This window comes from Seriola dumerili, unplaced genomic scaffold (assembly GCF_002260705.1).
Source record: "Seriola dumerili isolate Sdu_G_001 unplaced genomic scaffold, Sdu_1.0 BDQW01000066.1, whole genome shotgun sequence".
In the NCBI taxonomy this organism is placed as follows: domain Eukaryota; kingdom Metazoa; phylum Chordata; class Actinopteri; order Carangiformes; family Carangidae; genus Seriola; species Seriola dumerili.
The window spans coordinates 457,691-479,838 of NW_019174321.1; the positions used below are offsets into that span (position 1 = coordinate 457,691).

Sequence of the window (22,148 nt, forward strand, 5' to 3'; positions counted from 1 at the left end):
CTGGATTTAAATGTAGATTTGTCATCTAAACATTAAATCTGTGAACCCTAATTTTGTATTTATTTCTATTTCAATTTAGCCTACTTGTGTAAATAAAAATTTAAAAAATTCAGAGAAGATATTTTTTATTCATTTTTATTTTGGTTATTTATGACAGTAAAGAATACTCTGAAAACATATTGCCACCATTTAGGGTCCTGACCCACATGATGTATATATGTATATATATATACAGTATACTGACTGTATGTAGGTAAAAATAACTTAATTGTTCATTGAGACGCCTAAAGATCATTGACCATTAATTAATCAAGATTATTTTAAACTTTATTTTATTTAAGTTTAGTTTTTATTTATATTTATTTATTACAAAATATCAATAAAATATTAAAATTTGATTAATTAAAAAATAAACCTTGTGTCCCAACCCACATGTCGAGAAAATAGAAATAAATAAATAATAGGCTATAGGCTGACTAGAAATAAAAAAAACGAATTGTCCTATTCAATGACAATACAATTTACAATTAGAATACACTAGGGTTATAATCAGTTATAACTACAGACTCGCAGATCATAAAGTACTTTAACTGTAACAAACAATATCCTAGGTAATGTCAGTGTAAGTCACGTGGCCGATATCTAAATCAAAACCACAACAGTTTATTTCTTCGAGATGCGAAAGAAAAGTGAAAACATCGATGATGCAACACGCTGTGAAACGAACCGGGGAGATGAAAACAGGTAAACGGTGACTAACGTTGTTTCCCCTGATAAGCCCTGTAGAGTAAAATCAGCTGCTTTCGAGTGGGAATAAGAATAGTGGAGAGCAGAGAGAGAGAAAGACGGGGGGGGGGGGGGGGAGTGAAGAAGAAGGAGGGGAGGGAACTTTTTTACCGGAAGATGTCGTCACTCAGAAGAATTTCCGTGAAGTAACTAAACCCCACAGGCAACCAGCTTCCCTTTTACGGAAAAATACATGCTGAAAACGAAATGGTACATTACCCAATGCAAAATATTCCTGACGGGAATTATTACCGAACTCCATGATTTCACTTGTGTATTTCACTACGTATAAACAAACTCTAACATACTTTTATACATAACATTTTGACTAAACTTAAGTATATCCTTCTGTGGTGGTAAAATAAAACTCACCTTAAATCAATCAGATTATTGGCAAATGGCATGTTATAAAACGACCCATTATTAACTTATCATGCAATTAATGTAGTCAAATAAAAAATCGGTGGCAACATTAGATTTTTCTGAAATAAACATAGATAGATAGATAGATAGATAGATAGATAGATAGATAGATAGATAGATAGATAGATAGATAGAAGTACTGTGATCCTTTACTTAAGTAAAGGTAGATGTACCACAGTGTAGAAATACTTTGTTATGTCTTGCATTGAAAATTTTACTTGAATAAAAGTATAAAAGTATTGGCATAAAAAAAATCATTTTATTTGTTGGTTATATTTTGTAGTAATTTTTTGAATTTACAATTTACAAAGTAGTAGCTAAAGCTTTAGAAAATAAATGAAGTGGAATAAAAGCATAAAATAGTATGAAATGGAAATACTCAAATAAAGTACAAGTACTTTAAGATTGTACTTCATCACAGCCCTGGAGTAAATGTAAATGTAAATATGACGTTGTTTATGCATTTATTTTGAAAAAAAAAAAACTCCCCTTCGGTTGCCGCTAGGGGCGTGGCCACTTGTTGAACGGATTTACCGTAAGTTGTGTAGAAGGTAGGGGGAGAGCGGCACGTCCCTCGATGCTGATTGGTCGAGAGTTTAGAGACTATATAGAGCAGCGGCGCTCGCTGAGCCCTGGTAAAGTGAACTAGACATCGGAAAGAAAAGCATCAGAAGACACGGCTAAGGTGATAAAGGTGGACAGCCTCTGAATTGTTTTGTTGGACTATATTTTGGGACGCAAACACGAAAACAACTCTACCTGAAGATTTACGTATTGACGTCACTGGTTTAGTTTTGAATCTCCGTAAAGCTATCGCTGCTTTTATATCAAGACTTTACTTTTAATTTTGTAACTGTAACGCTACCTAGAAGGACAACCATGCTCAACCTCTGCCTCGTGTTGATTCTGTCTGCCTCCGTTTTCTCAGAGTCGGTAAGTTGTTTTACTAAACGTTTCTGAAAAAAATAGCTAAAGTTTAATTTGGAAAGTTGTGTTTTTTTCCCTTGGTAACGCCAGCTAAGCTAGGCTAACGTTAAGGCGACTCAGATAGCTTTGATTTAACTTCAAAGGCAGTGCTTACGTTAGATTTTTTTTAACGGTTTTCTGAAGCTCAAACGAACGAAAAACATGTTTGGTATTGTTCAAAGTTGATAAGTTGGATGGTCCACAAAGCCTCGGTGTTGTTAGCTACCTAGCTTCATTACCAACCTGGGGCTGGGAGTCCAGTGTGTTAGTGTGTGTTGTCTGGGGGAGAGGGTCACACTGAGGCAGCTGTAGACCGCAGCTATTATCCAGTATGGGGCCCAGATGGGGGAAGCTGGCAAGTCACTTTTCAATCGCTGGGACATCTGGGGCTGGTTTTTCTACACCATTGGCTCTCTTTGATCAATTATCCTCAGTGAAAGTTGGCATACACTTAATTTAACCCCGCTCACACCTTCCTCCATCCCTATCCATAAATGTAGATGCATGTTAGCCCGTGGAGGTCCATATGTTATGGTTTTAGTGTCTTATCTTCCCAGAATAATAATTAAAAAAAAAAACAGTCAATTATTTTCTTGATTAATCGTTTAAGTTTATAAAATGTCAGAAAACATTGATAAACGAGTTGAAGATGATGTTTTCACGTGTTGTTGTGCCCAGAAACAGTCCAAAGCCTAGAAATAATCAGTTTAATATGATACAAAACAGATTATTATCAAAATAATTAATGATTATTACTAAGCATTGTATAATGATAGTGTAGATACTATAACACACTGTTTATTGTTGCAATACTAGCTTTGACAGCTGCTTAGTTAACAATCTGGAAAACTTTCAGATGAGAATTAATTCTCATAACAGTAAGTAACTGTAAATGTTTTGTCTTACACATTCTGCAGTGGACGCTCCTTTGGGGATCCACTTAAAGGGGATAAGTTAAATGTCTTGGTAAGTGTCTTGCTGTGTTGTGAGAAGCAAAAGGCTGACTTCACACCAAAAGAATTTGTGTGTGGAGGAGCGTCACTGAATTGGAGATGGCTGACAAATGTTATTTCACAAGGCATTGGAAATTTTCCCTGTGTAGTTTCCTGACTTTTGAGAGTTATGTGCTGTAATTATTTTCAGGGTGTGCCCTATCCTCAATTTGGCAGTTTGGATTTTTCTGTTTGTGTGGGCTTTTCCATGTTATACCACGTCTGTTCTGTTCTCTAGCATTTTTATGGTGCACATGTCACCCTGCATCGCACTGGCACCTCTATTCTTCTGCCACCCACACATAGTTTCATTAACTGTTTACGAAACGAGTTGTTATTCAAACACCAGAGAACGTCATGCTTTGACCCAGTGGGATGGGTGTATGTATGTGGTCTGTGTGTGGTGTTGGTGGGCTGAAATGAAATTGTTATAAAACACTACTGAAATTGGTGGGTTCCTCTCACAGGCAACCACCCTGTTGAAACCAATAACTCAAAAAACTATAAGAGTTAGATATTTTCTGCCTGATTTATCCTGTCTGGACCTCTGCATGCACTGCATCGTTGAAGAATGGTAGCAGAAAGCAGTTGTTTGGTACCTGTGCTTTGTATTTTTCATGTTGCATAGATGGTTACAAATTATTAGAAACCTGTGAGTATTGCTTGCTTAGGCCTGAATTAGTGCATATACGTAGAATACAGGACACATCAATATTTATCTTTTCTTTTCTTTTTTTTTTTAAACAAATTAACTTAGGAAATTTGTGAGTTTTAATATATACAGCTTTTTGAATACTGATTTCTAATTGTGATGACTGGGGTGCTAGTGAAAGCCACCAGGATGCCACCCACACACAAACACATGCACCCTGCCCTCCCAGTTAGCGCAGTTGGTCAGTGCAGATGGTTTGAAAGGGCGAAAAGCAGTAAATGCCTGACTCCACTAGTCACTCTAGGTTTGAGTACATGTCTCAGCTATGATTCAGTGTAGTCTTAAAGTGGTTTAAAAGAGAAGCAACATTTCAGAGACAAGAGTGTCACATGCTTCAGTGTGACGTACTGTGACACATGGAAATTTCCCCTGATGGAGCCAGCAATACTAGGGACACTAATCCCCAATTATAGGGGTGAACTTCAGCAGTCTTCAGGCATGACACACTGTCGGTCGGATCCACCTCGCCTTTACAATTTGTTACATTCCTCAAAGCCATGTAGCTTCTGCTTGCTCACTCTGCCTCATCTTGTTGTCCCCTCCCGCTCCCTTCTCCCCTCTCTTCTTCCTTTTTTTGATTTCCCCTCTGGAATGTGACCTTTGGTGACCTTGACCAGCCCTCTTTGGGATTTTGCACACTTGGAGGGATCTCAATAGGGCCCTGGGGCCTTTTCATAAGGGACACTGCTCTCCTCTAGCCTAGCCTAGCATGGGTACACCTACAGCTTTCCCACAAAAATGTGCTCTTTTTCTAGGTTTTTTTTTTTTTGCCCCTTAAATGAGATTTTACTCTGCAGGTTTTAGCTTTTGGTTCCTCTGTCCCTTGCTGTCCGTGTGATCAATTGTTATTCCTTGGTAAACCTCGGCAGCTTTTCTCCCCCTTTTTTTTCTTTCTCTTTTCTGAACTTTCCTTTGATGGATACTTAGCCTCTGAGCTATGGCAATCCTTCCCTCCACCTTCCTCTCCCTCCTTCCAGCCCTTTCTTCTCTCTACCCACTGGGGTCATTATTGGTATGTGGGTTTGGCGTTCCCAGCTAATCGATAACAATGTTTCTACTACCTGACAATGGTGCGTGCTCTGAATGCAAAAAAGGGCTTCTTTGGGTGAGCCACAGGCATGATTGGAATGTTTTTATCAATGGATTGAGTTGGCTTTCTTATCAACTGGATGCCAGAAGACTTATCATTTTCTAATTCTGGGAAGTTATTGCTTCATTTAACAAAGTCTTTTGCTGCCCACTGTAGAGTTTTTTTTGTTTTTAAGTCAACCACTCTGATTTCTGTCAGATATGCTGAGCTGTAGCCAGCCAAGCGCCATACAGTTTTATCAGTTTGTCCAAGATAGACCAGGACAAACAAATCCTGTTCTTCATGGCTTTTTTCCACTGGCCTCAGCATTTTCTGCCCATGTTTGGCCACATATGGGAACACAAGCCACTGCAAGACCTTGAGGGGAAAGTATCGGGTGAAGGTGAAAGATAGAAAAGCACTGTAACTGCTTTTTGTGTTTCAACCAAAAAGCATAAAGGAAAGACTGAGCTTTCGGACTGATTGGGTGTGTTTATATCCACCTGTTTTTATGCACATTTTTTAATTTGTGCTTAAAAAACCTGGATGGAATGGAAACAATGAAAATTGGTGGGAAAATCTTGGTTGAAGTTTGAAGTATTGATAAGAGAGAGATTTTATTTGTGGCAGCCATTGGTGGGCTGGTGGACCGCCAAGATATCCATAAAGTTTTTACCGTCCCCGTCTGTCTCTGTGTACCTGTCATTTGGGGTGCGCAGAACCTGCTGAATCTAATTCTGTGGGAAACACTGCATTCTTGAAGCATGTGACTCAAACAGTGACATCATCTTGTCATGCTTGGATGGTTTAATGGCACTCAAGTGGAAAATTAGCACCAACAGCTGTTAATCTTGTTGAACCGACTTCAAATTCCTTCAACTAATATTTGCATAATGGTAGTGGATGGAAATCGTAAATGGGCCAAAGTAAAAAAAAAAAAAACTGTTTGTGGTTTTCACTTCAATTGGCAGCATCAGAGCATCTTCATTTACCAAATGTGCTTGCGGTAACAACTTTGGTGGTTAATCGGGGTAAAAGAAAAAATCCTCTTTGGCTGGGAGTTAATCCATGTTGCACCACCAAACCCCAGCTTGTTGCCTTTGGAGCCTCTGGGTTGAGTCCATTTGTTATATCTTGTTGGTATGTCACTGGTTTTGCATTTAGCCCCCCCCCCCCCCCCCCCCCCCCCCCAAAATGTCATTTGCACGAGAATGAGCCAGGTTTTTTTTTTTTTTAAGGAAGTTTTTTTTGTCTCTTTTGCATGATGGGGTGCAGTGAAAGCCTGTGTGGTGAAAGGAACGTGGGGAAAGCAGGGAGGGAAAGAGGGAGCATGATAAATAGTATCACTAGGATGTAATAATGGTTCCTGCATTGCTGTCCGCTGGTCTATAAAATCCCTTTGGGCCGTGGAATGTTGGCACAGAGAGAGGAGGTTTTTGTCCTTCCTGCCTCTGATGGAGAGCAGTCGAGAATCTGATTCCCCCCCTTCCCTCCACCCCCTTTCAACCACTACATATTCTGGCAGTTGTAACGGGAACTATATGAATACGTTCAGGGGCAGAAGTCGACCATAAAACCCCTCCTATTCTGGTTATGTCACTTTCATCCAACTTTTTTTTTTTTTGGGGGGGGGGGGGGTTCTTTGTGCCTGATCCGCTTTCTAGTTAAACACACAGGCTATCTGTGAGTTTTAAAAGTCATACAAAGCACTGATTTCAGATTCCTTTTTAAAAAGGCATTTTTAAAGACATAAAAAAGTTGAAATTTCACCCTCTCTCAAAGGTCTTTAAATGTTTTTCCGCATGTGTGAAACAAGTAGTTTCAACCATACAACACTCTTGCACTCTTGTATTTCAAGATTTTACCTCCTTATCTTCAAGGGTGCCAGTTTTTTTTTTTGGACGCACACCACTGTGCTTTTTCCACAAGTGAACACAAACACATTTTTAACCCTCATAACAACAAAAGTTGACTAACAGCACGTTCTTGTTTACATCGACAGCCTGGGAAACTAACACCAGTTTCTGTTGTGGCTTTATGATGGACTAGTAAAAATCCCGAGACCCATGGAATATGATCCTCGCTGTGTTTCCATCGGGAAATTTATCACCGAGCCTTGGGGGGTGGCCGTTTGATATTGGTCCCACGACACATACTGTCATACTCTTGACAGATGGTTATTCCAGGCCTGAAGCCAGACTGTTAGCAGCTATCAGCAGCACTGATGCACTTTGTGGTTCTTCCCCTCTACAAAGCAGAAGAGATTTATCTGACTTAAAAAAAAAAATGGAGGGAGTGAGCATGAAATCTGATAATCAAAATCTGGTACCCTACGGCTGGGCTCTGCGAGTTTTGTGCATCTCGGGGGAATTGGGATGCTGAGGCGTTTTGGTCCGGTAGTGGCCATTAAGGAACCATTAGTTGTTGACTTAAGTCTTTTATTCTATAGGTGTGTTTTTTGTTGTGGGGGTTTTTTCCAAGGCAAAGGCTGACTGGGTTAAGTAGAACTCCTCTGATGTTCTCTGGAGATGTACTCCTTGCAAACAAAACTAAACTCACCTAGCGTGTCACACATGTACACACACAAAGCCACCGGGGATAATAGAGGGCTTTTTGGTGGTATGAGGGCTTCCCCTTATTCAGACATCCTCCCTGACAAATGTGTCTCAATAATACAGTATGTCTTTGATGTGGGTGTGTGTGTGGGTGTGTGTGTGGGTAAGTGTGGTTCAGCATTAATGTGTGTGTACGTGTCCCTGTGTCACTTTCTGTCTTTGCACTTGTGTGTTATCACAGTGTGTGAGGTCTACCTCTCTACATTGGACCACCAGTGGCTCACTCAGCCGGCCCATGTGGGCACCACAGTCACTAAACCTATTGTCAACAACAGAGGCCGCCTTGTCCATTTCAAATCCACATAATTCAGCTGTGATTAACTTGTGGTAGTGTTAGGCCTTTGTGTTTGTGTGTGTGTGTGTGTGTGTCTGTACCACATGTTTCCTTCAGTCATGAAGTGATGGAGCTGCCATTATCCTTGAGAGGATTATATATTTTTTTTTTGTTGGATTTAGCAAAGAGATGCCACATGTTGTGAAACGGACAAAAATGCATAATCTTTTTCTGGAAAGTACCAACTGTGTGTAAACTTGAACCGAGGAAAAGGAAAAATGTTAAAAGTTGATGATGTATGGTTTTCCTACTCATGCGGTGCTGTTATTCCTGCCCGTCACTGCAGGACGTCGCGGCAGCTGAATTCACACCCTGAACTTAGAAGAACCATAACAGCAGCTCTCGGTGGCTTGGCCCAAACTTTTTTTTTTAATTGCGTCTCTCTCTGTGCGTAGAGTGCCTTGGCTCCATTGTACAGAGGAGAGGAATGTAGTGGCCGACTGTGTGGCATGGGTCTTGGCTTCTTAGCCGACCCAAACGGAGAGGCACATCCTCGTTCTGACAAACTCGGCGACGCCACATACACGTTGAAGGAGTAGGTCAACATTTTGTGGGGTTCTCTGAGAAGATTTATGTCTCTAAATCAAATATGAAGCTACAGCCAGTTAGCTTAGCTTAAAAAATGGAAACAGAGGGAAGCAGCTAGCCAGGACGACCGGCTGCCTCCTCCAACTTCATATTTACAGTACAGACATGAGAGTGGTATCAATATCTTCTATCTCTCAGCAAGGAAGCTTATAATAACTTTTTGTTTCCTTCCTTTTTAAAGTTTTATCTCTGATGCTGGTTATTCATGTTGTGAGTCAAGCCAGATGATGTATTAATGTCTGCTGGATGAAGTTTAAGATTAACAACCAACATAAGAGAGAGGTCTGTTAATCAAGTGTGATTGAACATTGACGTTGTGTTAACGAGTGTCAGAGGAAGGCGTCATTCGACGTGAGCTGTAATTTAAATTGACACGAGACTTATTCATGGCATCTTTTGAAAATAATGGAAGTATAAATGAATGAAAGTTGTCTGGTACTTCGAGCCAGAAGTGGAACCATATGGGATAAAGAGTCTACTTAAGCATATCTTTTTGGAAATGAATGGGGGTTATTGTGACTAATCCTCCGCTGTTAATGAATGGACATTTCTCAACCTTAAAAAGTATAAATAAGTCAGTTGTTTACTGGAATCGTTCATATCCACTCTTCGTTTTCAGGCTATTATTAAACACAAGTTGATGGATATTTCCTGTTTTTCCTGCCTTTTTCTTATTACTTCCTGCCATTTAAGGCCTGAAGCCGATCCTTCGGCTGATAATAACTCTTCTGCAGCTTACATTTAGTCTATTGGGCTGTAATGTCTTTGATCCAAGGCAGTGATACGCTCGCCTGAGGGAGAGACATCAAAGAGTTTTGAAGATGGAAGAGTAGGGAAGACATTAGAGAGGCATGGCTCCTGTACGCATTCGTCTCGCTGCAGGCTTTTGGTTTATTTGTCCACCAGTCGTGGGATTGGTAATAACGGGGGAAATCATCCAATTGATGTGGCAGCGCGTCTTCATTGGTGGGAGGGAGTGACCAATAAAGGCCATTACGATAAGACCCAGGACGTTCCCCCAGGTGGTGCTCATCAAAACTCAATTAGGCTTATCAGCAGAGGCTGAATAACCACTCTCTGTTGCACATCTGGCCCGTCTGAACAGCCTCTGTCTTATCTCACATGGTCAGGAAGTGAACAGTCAAATAGACGGCGAGTGGCCCAGGTCATTGTCAAAGTTAAATGCTACAACATTACTCACTTTACTGAGTCATATTTGTCTTTGTGATAAAGAAAGCACAGCCCGGACTGACTCAGATGTCTAAATGGCAAACCTTCATATTTTTCATCCGTAGTGATTATATCTACAGAGTTACGAAGTCGGAGGAGCCACTGGTTCCGGACACGTTTGGTATTCCCATTTCAGATTTTAACCTCAATATTACTTAACGTGCAAACACAGAATCTCCTGGATACTCCAACAATCTTATAGATTCAGGGTTTCGCCGCAACTTTTGATTATTTACGCATTTGTTTTGAGATATGTGGTAATTGTAAGAGCTTAATCATATCACCATCATATTTCAATAGGAGACTTCAGGCCAGTGTCATCAGTGCTTGTTTTAAACCATTCATGAAAGGATTTGATTAAAAAAAAAAAAAAAAAAGCAAAGCATTTGTGATAAAATAATCTAAACTCATGGGTCACTTCCTAGTTTTTTTTTCCAGAGCTTTCAACCATTTCTTTCGACCGTAGCTCCAGGGAAAAGCAAGTCAACAGAGCTGTAGCCCCACCTGTTACTGTGCTGATACTGATCAGAAATCAGATGATGATATATGGGCTGTTAATACTTTTTTTGTTTAACATGAACAAACAATCAATCAAAAGGAAAACATATCTTAGATTTCTTTTTTGTTAAATCACACACTGGCAAACTGTAGTGGTGACGGTGTTTCCAAATGACCTTCAACCAACTAACTTCCTGTTTCTTATCAGCTGATATACTTATACACCAATACCAGTATACAGTATCTGCAATAAGATAATGTCAACTGAGACTTTAGAGTATTTTATCACTGACGTTTGTTCCCAAGTTCAGTTTAAGTTTTTGTTTACACTAAAAACTCTGCTGGGCGCCTCATCGTACATTCATCTGACACCCGTCCTCCATCTGTACGTTGTGTCTTCTCTCCCCGAGCGTGTCGTGTTGCCGTAGAGTCGCACATGGTGCAGGTAGGTGGAAACTCTGCTATAGATAGACGGGGCATAGGTAGGAGGAATGTAGAGCTCGACTGTCAGAGCTAAAGGTACATGTGTGGGTGTGCACTGCTCTTGTTGTATATCAAAGGACAAATGAAGCCCACGTGGGAAATAGTCGGTCGGTCATTTCTGGGCCTTGTGAGGGACGGTATGTGAATGTGCTCTGAATAAAACAGTGGATCAACTTTATCATTTTAACTAAGTAATGACCTCATTATATGTCACGCCTTATGGGGCCCTTTGGATCCATAAACTTAAGGCCTTACACTCCCCAAGTAAGTGTGTGTGTGTCCTTTGGCTGAGTTACGTCAGGGGGTCAGAAGTGCATCTTACAAGCAGATCAGGCGACACAATACACAGTGCAAATCCTGCTGGTTCAAGTATCACCCAGCAGCAGGACAGGGGAGGAGGGGGGAGTTGAAAAACAGGATGGGAAATGGAGGGAGTGAAATGTTGGGAGGTGAAGGGAAGAGTTGCACTTTAGACTTTTAATACCGTTCATGGTTTTTTTTTTATTTTGGCTGCTGTAATGACCTCAGACCAAAAGAAGAAGAAGAAGAAGAAGAAGGAGGAGGCTGGAGAACAACAATAATTGTCTCTTCTTGAAAAAGGTCAAGAGACGTTGGACATGACAAAGAATAAGGAAGCACATTCCAGCGTGCTGGTGTTTCTTTTCTGTCTTTTCATACTCCGCACCACCTCCACGCCGCTGTGTGAATGGAACAGATGCCTCTCTCTGTGTCGGCAGATGGAGGGATTGTTTCCCCCAGTTTAATGAAGGGAGGCTGCTGGAGGCTTATCCCCGGTTACCTTGGTCATTGATATGCTCTCGAGGCGTCCACCGGCATTGTTCGGTGTCAATGGAAGGGACAGACCCAAAGGCCGGGTGGCGGGTGTCTTGACAGACTGCCTTTCAGGGAATGCGGACAATTGGGGAGAAACTGGAAAGTTTAGGACCTCCATGCTGAGAGAAGGCAGGATAAACAAGGACGAGAGCAGAGACTGAGGTGTAAATTTTGTAGATTTCAGGTTTTACCAGCTGCAGAGAGGCTTTCCTTAATCTGACCCTACATTATTAAGTCAATTAGTGTCATATTATTTTATTAAATAGTACCCAAGACCTAATAACGAGCCAAATATAAGACACATCTGAACAAATGTTAAATACGTGTAGAGTTTACAAAAATCATGAAAATCAAAAAAAAAAAGGGCACAAAAATTACCAGCATTTAATTGTCAAATTAGTTGATTAATCAGTTTGGAGCTACAGTTGTTACTCAGTGATTAATTAGTCAGTTAATAAATCAACTTAAAATTTTTTGGCAGTAATTATAATAATCATTTCAGTCATTTATCAAACACCCCAAAAAAAGCCAAATATTCGCTGCTTCCCATGTTTTTTTCTTTGTCATATTTAATGGAAGTTATTAGTTGCACCCCGTTGTGTCAGTGCCAAACATTAGCTACACAATAGCTTCATTTTTGTGAGATTTTTTTAGGCTTTTTCTTTCTTTACTATTTTCATAGTACGCCCTCAGTGTGACCTGTTTTTCCACAGTGCATTTTTTTAAAATTTTTTTTAGAAAACATAATGTTCTGATTCATTCCCTTCTGAGATGATTTGTAAGTCACATGGTGGATGTTTGACACAGAAAGGCGAAATGAGCTCTGTAATTAAGAGGCTTTCATTAGACAAAGAGGAGCTTTGTTTGGCTGTGAGATGACTCGGAGCTTTGTGTTGGACAATGAGTCCTAGATAAAAGCTTATCTGAACTGATAATCACTGTTTTAAAGTCCTTTTTATAAGAGCAGGTGTCATTGTCTGTTATTGGATTAAATTAAAATAAGGAATTTGGTTGAATAGCTCATATTTTTAGCGACTGAATCCTTATTGTTTCTTGGAAATTGAGAGCAGTGAACTCCATTGTTGTCCCATGCTGTGGTGCAATATTAGATTAAATACCCAACATGCCGTGCGTCACCGCTGCAAACGGGAATATTGTTTCCCCCACTTCTCTCCATTAAATCCATTTGTCTCTCTCAGAGTCGTTGGTTTGGCCGTTTTCCACATCCGCCACATTAGGTAGAAGTATTCAACCGCTGACGGAGACGGTGACGTGTTTGGTTGTGAAGTGATTTTTCATTGTTGTTTTGACACAGTAGAGATGGTAATCGTGAGCTTTTAGCATCAATTATCACCACGGTCTATTCTTGTGCATCCCCTGCACATTAAGTATATATTGTTGTAATTAAGTAATCAGTTTTCCCAGGATGTTTTGTCTTGACTTCTGTGGCTCTGCTGTAACGCACGTAGCCAGAGTTTGACTCCATTAAGGCTGTGAAGACAATATTTTCCCTCTGAGATCATGTGTGGCAGTGACACTGGGGGATTAATTATAATGTTAGGTTACATATCCAATGAATGAATTTATGACTTTTGTAGAGTTTGGAGAAGGAATCCTGACTAAAATATACATTTTATTTATATTTTCTTGAGCGTTTATCTCTTTTTATTCAGTTTATACAAAAGAAAATCGTCCTAAAGCTTCACCAGAGTCCCAGTACCTGACCAGCAGGCCGTCACGACCGAGTGGACCTGGGTTTAACAAATGAGACAGGCCCTCGTTCAGTGGCTGTAAAATCACCACGTGAGAGCTGATTTTCATGTTTGCCTGGTTACATAACCACAGTTCAGACACTTTCCCTCCTTTCTCTTTTGGCCACTCTGTGCAGGGTGAGCGCATGTTTCTTCTGTTTGTACAGTAACAGAGCAACACGTCGCTTCCAGACTCCTGTGGGAGGTTTTTAACACGACTTCAGAGCGATGTTCGGCTTTGACTTCCGGCCTCATCCTCTGCTCTGTTGCTGGGTCTGATGTTCCCGAGTACAGTCTTGGATTCAGAACAGAGTGAACTTGTTCTTGTATGGACTGAGTGAAACTTGGCCTGAATCCCGCTCTGGCTCTGCCTCCGGGGAGAATATAGTAAAGATGGAACAACCCCCCCCCCCTCACATCTGATAGAAGCTGCCATCATTACTTAACACTAACATGACAAAACATAACAGAAGTCTCTCAGCGTCTGATCTTTTTCTTCCTCCTCTGTCTTGGCCTGTTGAGACAGGCCTGTTACACATTACACTGTTCAGTCACCAGTTTCTTTTAACACTCTGGGATACAAATGTACATCCACATTTCACCATGAGGGCGGGGGGGGGTTTAAAGGTCAGGATCAGCCAGGTAGGAAAAGCTTTATTGACACTGCGGGACACCGACAGGGATGAACACAGTGGATTTTGAACTGGTCGTCTTTTTATCAGATAAAGTCCAAGACACAAGCAGTAGATTTGTTTTTAAAACTCAGGGGCTTAACAGATGAGATTTTTCTTTTATCCTTCACAACAACAAGCTGTAAAACTAACTCTGGATTAATCTGTAACATCTCTGTTACCACGTCCACTTCATGCATCTACAGTCAGAGTGCAGTGAGTGCGAGTTATCCCATTTTAAAGCTCATGAAAACTTGGTTTGTGACATAAAAATATTCATGATTTAATGAGGAGCAAACATCAAAAGTCTTTATTTTACCTATCCATAATTTCCTGGAAAGGAATATGATATTTGTTATTCATTATAGGGAAAGTTACTGTTCAGGTAGTACACTTCTAATCATTTAAATCCAGTTAATCTAAAACATTAATATTTACTTGGAGGAAAAACCTACTTTCCCTGAGATTAATTAAGAGATTATAGACTTGTAAAACAAAAATTGATATTACTCAGTCAATTTAATTCTAAAACTCAGCTAATCTGCTTCAACAGGAGTGTGTGATTGTGGTTTTTTTTTATATCAGATTTGGTGATAAAATGATTGAACAACCGCTGTTTTCATGGCCTTTAAACCAGTTTGATTCAGACGAACAGCAGAACGAGCCTCGGGGAGTGAAAATATTAGTGTTACTGGAATAAAAAGGAGATGTTTAAATGACTCATGCTGGTGTTACGTGAGTGAATAGGCCTGGCCGATGAATCCACATTATTGTGTGTATGAGTGCGATTCTTTATAATGTGACTCAGCGGGCTTGTCCCAGCACGCCCGGGCAGCAATCGACTTTCATCTGAACAGTAGCGAGGAAATGAAGAGCCGGCAGTCACCATTTTACAGCTTTTGTATTAGAGACACACACACACACACACACACACACACACACACACACACACACACACACACACACACACACACACACACACACACACACACACACACCACACACACACACAGAGGATCAGAGCTCCCCAGTGGGTTTAAATGAGGACATAATGGAGCAGTGATCCACAACCGGGGGTACTTGTAGCCCAGCGGAGTGCCTCCTCCATTAGCACAAGTAATTAGAAAGAAATTAAAGTTTTATTAAAGATTTGATTAAAGCACATATTTTTGTTTAGGAGGAAAATAACTTGTAACATCACGTGTGATTGAGAGAACATAAAAACTAGTGAGGATGAGTAGAAACAGTTAGCTAAAAGTGATGGTTGAAATTGGTTTAAAAAATGATGAATAAATGGTTGAAATAACTGTTTAAAGTTTAAGTGATGTGTTACAGTGTTTAAAACAACATCCAGTGTAAAGCCAGTTAAAAAGCATATATTTATAAAGTGATAGGTGGAACTGCTGTAACAGTGTCTCACTCTCTCTCACACACACACACACACACACACACACACACACACAGAAAAGAAAAGGATTATGGGTAGACTGAAACTAAAAACAAAGAGCACAGGAGTCAGTCCACCTTGTTGCTGAGAAGAGTCACAGTATAAAATGGTCGCCCTTGTTTGAAGCCGCTGTGCAGTCACAATGGAGGATCCCCCCCCCCCGACTCATATAGGCTACTTTTTAAGGGCAGAGAGGATTACCTTCAAACACACACACACTGTTACTATGCCAAGCACTTGAACACACACACACAATACTGAGAGGCCCCGGGCAGGCTTTACCACCAGTTAACCCTTAAAATGAAGACCCCCCCCCCCCACTTCACAAGACCTCAGAATGGCAAGATATATATATATCATACTCAAATTTGTGTGTGTGTGTGTGTGTGTGTGTGTGTGTGTGTGTGTGTGTGTGGATGTTGTGGGATGCCCAGGCATGTTTCCAGTGTGATTTGCGGTCATCTTTTCTTCTCAGTAAATGGAAGTTTTCATTGGAGGAGAGGAAGACTCACTCTTCTCTCTTTTAGCGTCTCTGGTTTTCTTTCAGAAACCGTCGCCGTCAGTCTGCATGTGATCAATGCAGTTATCAATCAGAGCTTTGCTTCGGTAGCTGGGAGGAAGTAGAATATAAGTAGAATAAATGTATATCAATGGATGCTCATGTTGCGTTCGGTTAGGGGCGAAGTAATCGTTATTTTAATCGCTTGATCTGTTGCTTAATTGATTAATCAATTAGTCTGATAAAAGTTAGACAAAAAACTTGCAAAACGCCACAAATTTCAAAAATTGAAATGTCTTATTTTGTCCATTTAACGATCCCAAAATATTCAATTGATGATGATATAAAAACTTAAAAAACAAGAGAATATAAAATCTCACATCAGTTTTATTTTTAATTTAGGTTGATTTTATTTGCAGTTTTTGCTCAATTGAGCAACTAAAACGATGAATCGATGATCAAAGTTGCAGTTAAACTAATTTTCTCCTAATTGACTAATCAATTAAATGGATACTACAGTGATTTATTTACTGCCTGATGGGATTACGGTGTTTTCAGCAAGGCATCAATGTATTTTCCAGGTTTTTAAACTGTGAATGTGACAAAAGAAAAAGATGCAACATCATTTTTCTTTTTTTTTTCTCAGATCTTTGGTCTTTTCAGCTGAACTTTACTTTAAACCACTTTTTAAAACAAGATATGATCATAATGTTTGTCACATATAATGGAAAATACCAGAGTGGGTGAAAAGTCTCCTGTGGAAGTTCAGGACCCGGTGATGAGCTTCTCTCACCTCGTTTTACCTCCACAGCCTCTGTTTACTTTAGGCCTAATGCTGATTAATCGTATGTATGTGGTGTGCTGTAATGATAATTAGGCTGATGGGGGTGTGTGTGTGTGTGTGTGTGTGTGTGTGTTTTAATCCCATTTAGGTTGCTTACTGAGCAAATGGTCAATGAAATTAAGTGTGCTAATGTGATTAAAGGAGGTGGATGTGTCTTCATTGTGTTAAGCTTCATAGTGATTAGAGCGGCAGTGATGAGTGGGCCGGCTGTGGGGCAAGTCTCTGTTCTATGTAGAGCTATTTTCTTCATCATCATCATCATCATCTGGACTGATAGGGCCGCCTGTTAGTCTGTTAGCATGTTGACAGATAGGAGTCAAATTTAGTGGGGCTAATTTGAAGGTGCTGCTGTGGGCGGAGCTTCGGAAACAAATGAATCTAAACGAATTGTTTTTCTTTTAAATCCAAAACCCGACCGAGGGGACGGAAGTGTTTCTGGTCGGTCTTGTAATGTGCGGGTTTACTCGCGTCAGGATTTGCGGTCGTCTCGGCCCCGGTAACCATCATGCAGTTGGTAATAACTGTTTTTCTGCTTTGGGATTATATCTCTGAACAGACTCCTGCGGTTTGGAGTAGAAACCTCCGTCCAGGTGACGGCCGGTTACCTGCCAAAGTCCACTGTGTTTTGGTGATTGAACAGCAGCTTTTAGTGAAATATCTTGACAACAGCTGGATGGATTGCCATGAACATTTGGTACAGATGTTCATGGTTCCCAGAGGATTTTTTTATTTATTTTTTATTGTGATAATCCTCTGACTTTTCCTCTAGTGCCTCCAGAAAAGTCAAAGTCTTTACTTATTGTATGTCAACATCTGTTGACCCCCTGACTTTTACTCTAGTTTGCTCTAATAACATTCCCATCAGCCTTAGCTGTACTTTGTCTTCAGTTCCAAATGGCAGACATTAGCATGCTGGCATGTTAAACAAACACTGAGTAGCTCCCCCATGTTGTATCCCTCTGACCCCTGGTCCTGTCTCTGGTGTCCCAGCAGGTCAGGGAGACGGAGACATGGATGCCCATGAAAACCACACAGATGGTTGCCATGTCATCGCACCGGGACGACATGGAGTCGTCGGGAGACTCTACGAACGGCTCTGACTTCGGCTTCACAGACGATGACGAAGACGACGATTACTACGAGTACGATGACGAGGAGTTGTCTGGGTCTGGAGATGGAGGTTGGTTATTACATTTTAAACGCATCTATTTAAATTTTAATGTTTTACTGTGTATTTATGGAACTGTAATTCGCAAATTAAAACACTTGAGATTAAATGAAGAATCTGCTTCTTTCCTCAGCAACAACTGAGTTGCCTGAGACAGAGTTCGAGACATCAGTTAAGGTGAGACATTTCCAGATGTTAGATCACACTTACTGAAGCTTTAGCATCCAGTTACAGTTTATTGTGTCCTCAGTTTATTGAGACGGTGTTTTCAACTTCCTCTCTTCACCCTCAGCCCGACGTCAGCGACAACAAGATCCCAGAGGTGGAGCTGCCGGTGCGACCGACCGTCGACGAGGAGGGCATCGTACGCGAGAGTAACGAAATCCCCCGGCTGGGCAACGAGGCGGACCCCAACGAGGAATACCCATCCAACGTCCTCATGTCCCACGCCAGTGAGGACAGCATCTTGAACAAGACGGAGGTCCTCGCAGGTCAGTACGCGTCCCGAAGAGAGTGGCGGCGATGTTTAAACGGCGTTAAACGGTCGTACTGCTCGACAGTCAGACAGCTTTAATGTGCAACTGCTTTATTGTCTGTTATTCTTTAAAAAGTCGGGTGAAACAGCGAAACATCCATAATTCCCCACAACCTCAATTCTCACAGTAAATGTCGTGGCTGCATCTTCATCTTCCTCTAATGTCTCTTTTATCCCTCGTTCGTCTCTTCCAGCTCTGATCGCGGGCGGCGCCGTCTGCCTGATGTTCGCCGTCCTCCTCATCCTCCTCCTCATCTACCGCATGAAGAAGAAGGACGAGGGCAGCTACGACTTGGGGAAGAAGCCCATCTACAAGAAGGCCCCCACCACAGAGATCTATGCATAGACCCCGACCTCTGCTAAACCCCTCCCCCCGCCGCCCCGCCCCGCCCCGACCTCACACACACACACAAACACACACCTCACTTCCTGTTAAAACCTCTTAAAAACCCAATCAGGGCCAGCTCCTGGCCTCACAGTGCCTCATCATCATCATCACATCATCATAATACCTCCTCCTCCTCCTCCTCCTCCTCCTCTCACTTTTCCTCTGACCGAGTGACGCTCGATAACGAATCAGGAGAGAAGCCCCGACAACACAATCGATTGACTGACTCCTCCTCCCTGATGTATGCTAATTTTTATTGGTGCTCTCTTAACCAATCAGAGGCTTCGTTGGTCACTCTTGTCCCTCTCTTTTGGTTTTGTCAAACAAGGAAAAAGGAGCAACAGGAGTGGGACTGTTTCCGCTGCGGTGCACTGTTTTGTGTTTTTATTATTTGTTCCCACGTCGAAAGGAAAGAAAAAACAAAAACAAAAAAAAAAAAACACGACTTTAGAAACTGAGGACTCGGAGAATTCAAACTCCTCTTTCTCCTTTTCCTCTCCGTTCTTCTTCTTTGTCTTTCTCCACCTTCCAGTTTAAAAACACTAACACTGTGCAATGATGTTTGTCTCTGTATGGTACACATTAACAGTCCAGTTATTTATTTCCCCTCCTCTTCCTCCTCCTCCTCCTCCTCCTCCTCTTCCTCTCCACCTGTTTCTTGGACTGAAGCTTCTCACATGACTGAAGCAAATGATTTTTAAGTGAACATTTATATTTGATTTTTTTTTTTAATTTTTTAAACAAACTCCTTGTAATGCAGAGAGATTTAAGACATTTCATTTTTTTTCAATTAAAGAAAGAAAAGAGTTTTTCAGAACGCTGGTTTTATGCTGTCATCCATTAGAACTGACTTTATTTTTCTTCATTTTTATCCTTAAATTACACAGAGATAAGAGAGAGGGCCAAACAAGGGCCAACAAGTACTTGCAAATGGTTGATTCTGCCTTTTTAAAAAAAGAAGAAGGAAAAAAAATCTGCACAACTGGCTGAGTGAGCACTGAGAGACGGTTCAGCTCACGTCCTGTACACTTCATTAAAAAAACAACAAAAAAAAGACGTTTCCTTTAAACTTTCTGGCATGTTTTCTATCTCCGCGAGGAGGGAAAGTCCCATCCGTCTGGCACGTAGCACCAGATAAGTAAGCTAAACTAATCCGGGGAAAATTGGCAAATACTGTATGACCCAGGTCACAGAGTCGAACACAGCGTTGCCAGTTTGGAAGAGGACTTCAAAAAGAAAAAAGGAAGATGTTTTACCACTATAATAATTACCGCCTTGCCTCCGGGGTTTGTTTTCTGTTATTATGGTGAAGGCGAATCAGCAAGCTCCTACAGGGTGACACACCTACATTCCACACACACACACACACACACACACACACACACACACACACACACACTTTTTTGCTGAGTTAGATGTTCAGATTGAAGCTACAGTTAGCGGCTGGTTAGCTTAGCTTAGCACAAAGACTGGAAATGGGTGGAAACGGCTAGCGCGGCTCTGTACAAAGGGAACAAGCACCTGCACCTCCTGATGGTGCGTCTGCGTGTTAATGACAGTTAAAGACGGTTAAAATACTGCACGTTACATTACAGTGAAATGACAATACCTCAGTACAACATAAATGCAGCTTTTAACAACACACTGGATTTAATTTTAGGTGTTACAAAAACTTTATTTTGCAGTTTTACAGTGGCTTCCAAGCTAAATTTGTTTTTGTTTTGTTTTTTTACACTTTATGAAGATTTAAAGAAATGAGACGGAGCCAGGCTAGCTGTTCCCACCTGTTTCCATTCTTTGTGCTAAGCTAAGCTAACTGTAGCCTTATCTCGTGGTATCGATCTTCACCTCTGCAAATAAACATTCACCAGTGAATCTTCTCACTTCACGCCCGACCGCTGAGGTGCTCACTCATTCTCTTGCAACATTTTTTTTAATTTTTTTTTTTATTCATGGATCCAATAAATGTTATTGATCATTTTGTCCAGTGATAAGAAATGTTAAGCTCTGTGATCGGCAAAACTGGTAGTTTTTGTTTTGTTTTTTTTTGTACTTTCTTCTTAATTTTTTTTTTTTTTAACTCATGGCGGGTGACGCTTGCTCAATAAGCTACACCGACGGTTTGTTGTTAGTTTTATATTTTATTTCCATTATGAGGTCTATGAGCGATCGCTGAAGCCATGATGAAAAGGTGTGATGCTCACATTTCTTAGCTGAAGCCGGCAGCACACAGACTGGTCTACCAAGGATTTGTATATAGTCATTAGATTAAAAAAAATAAAAAACGAACAAAAAAATAATTAACTTGGTACTTAGCCACATCCTGGCAACAAACAATATCTACCAAATATTTAAATGCCAAATTTGTTTTTGTTTTTTTTTTTTGTTTTCCCCTGAGCAGTAACGTTCCTGTGATTTACTGTAAATGTAAATGAGTTTTGATACTACCAATGCTAATACTAACTCACCTCCTCTCATTGTTCTCCAGTGGTTTTTTATTTTTTATTTTTTTTTCTCCAGTAGATCAACTTGTTCTTTTTTTTTTGTATTAATTTAACTGTCAAATTATTTTATTGCCTTCTTTCAGGTTGGGGTGTTTCCCCCTTTTTAAGCTGTTGTATATGTGATTTTAAAAGTTTTATATACACTAGTTTGAGATTTTCAGAAGCAAATAGTTTTGAAACTTTTTATGTTGTAAGAGTTTCTATTATCTTTTTAGACTTTTGTTTTTTTTTTTTTTGTTTTTGCTTTTGTATTTATGTTTTTTTTTTTTTTCCGTTTGTTTGTTTTTGTTTGTAGAAGGATTGCTTTTATGTGGTTGGTGTTCATCTCGTTGTTCAGGGGATGTGGTGCCGATGAGCCATGTTGTCAGTGGCAGACCTGGGGGGGGGGCGATTACTGCTTGGATTTTGTTCATTCGTAGCCAAAAACGGAGCGATATAAATTTGCAAACGTGTATTTTGGAAATTCACAATCCTGGCCTCGAAAGAAAGAAACGTCTTGATCCTCGTTCAAGGCCTTTTACCTCCCCCGCAAAAAAAACCAAACACATTTAATCAAGAAAACACTGATACGTGTTTCCTTCCAGTGTGTCAGAGGGTATCGGCTGACCTCCGCCTTGGATTGAGATATAAATGGTAAATCGGCCCCAGGTCTGTTCAGTGCGCATGGGAGAGATAACGTATGTTCTGCTGCTTAATGTCACAAACATCACATGTGAATCACCAATGGAGTGAAGAAGCCAATGAATCATTGGCTTCTGCATGCAGGTTCTGATTTATCGGAAATAAAGCTATTTTTATGCACATTAACATT

At 40.6% G+C, this 22,148-nt stretch overlaps 1 protein-coding gene across 2 annotated transcripts; it reads left to right on the top strand.

The window, feature by feature from the left end:
* The first annotated feature begins 1,863 nt into the window (after positions 1–1,863).
* On the top strand, positions 1,864–20,536 carry LOC111219496 (syndecan-4-like). 2 transcript variants are annotated; one of them, XM_022742186.1, is made up of 5 exons: positions 1,864–2,142; positions 17,733–17,922; positions 18,044–18,087; positions 18,203–18,401; positions 18,640–20,536. In XM_022742186.1, exons 1-5 carry the CDS (start codon positions 2,089–2,091, stop codon positions 18,789–18,791), a joined length of 639 nt encoding a protein of 212 aa, XP_022597907.1. In that variant the 5' UTR covers positions 1,864–2,088; the 3' UTR covers positions 18,792–20,536. The 2 variants fall into 2 exon arrangements, with proteins under 2 accessions (XP_022597907.1, XP_022597908.1); XM_022742187.1 differs by having other exon boundaries at positions 17,736–17,922.
* Positions 20,537–22,148: the final 1,612 nt, after the last annotated feature.

What these genes read in the sequence shown, in the direction of transcription:
- LOC111219496 (XM_022742186.1), top strand. Translation starts at nt 2,089, where the DNA reads ATGCTCAACCTCTGCCTCGTGTTGATTCTGTCTGCCTCCGTTTTCTCA. An exon ending in GTCTGGGTCTGGAGATGGAG is followed by an intron (nt 17,923 to 18,043) that starts GTTGGTTATTAC and finishes TTCTTTCCTCAG; the next exon opens with CAACAACTGAGTTGCCTGAG. An exon ending in AGTTCGAGACATCAGTTAAG is followed by an intron (nt 18,088 to 18,202) that starts GTGAGACATTTC and finishes CTTCACCCTCAG; the next exon opens with CCCGACGTCAGCGACAACAA.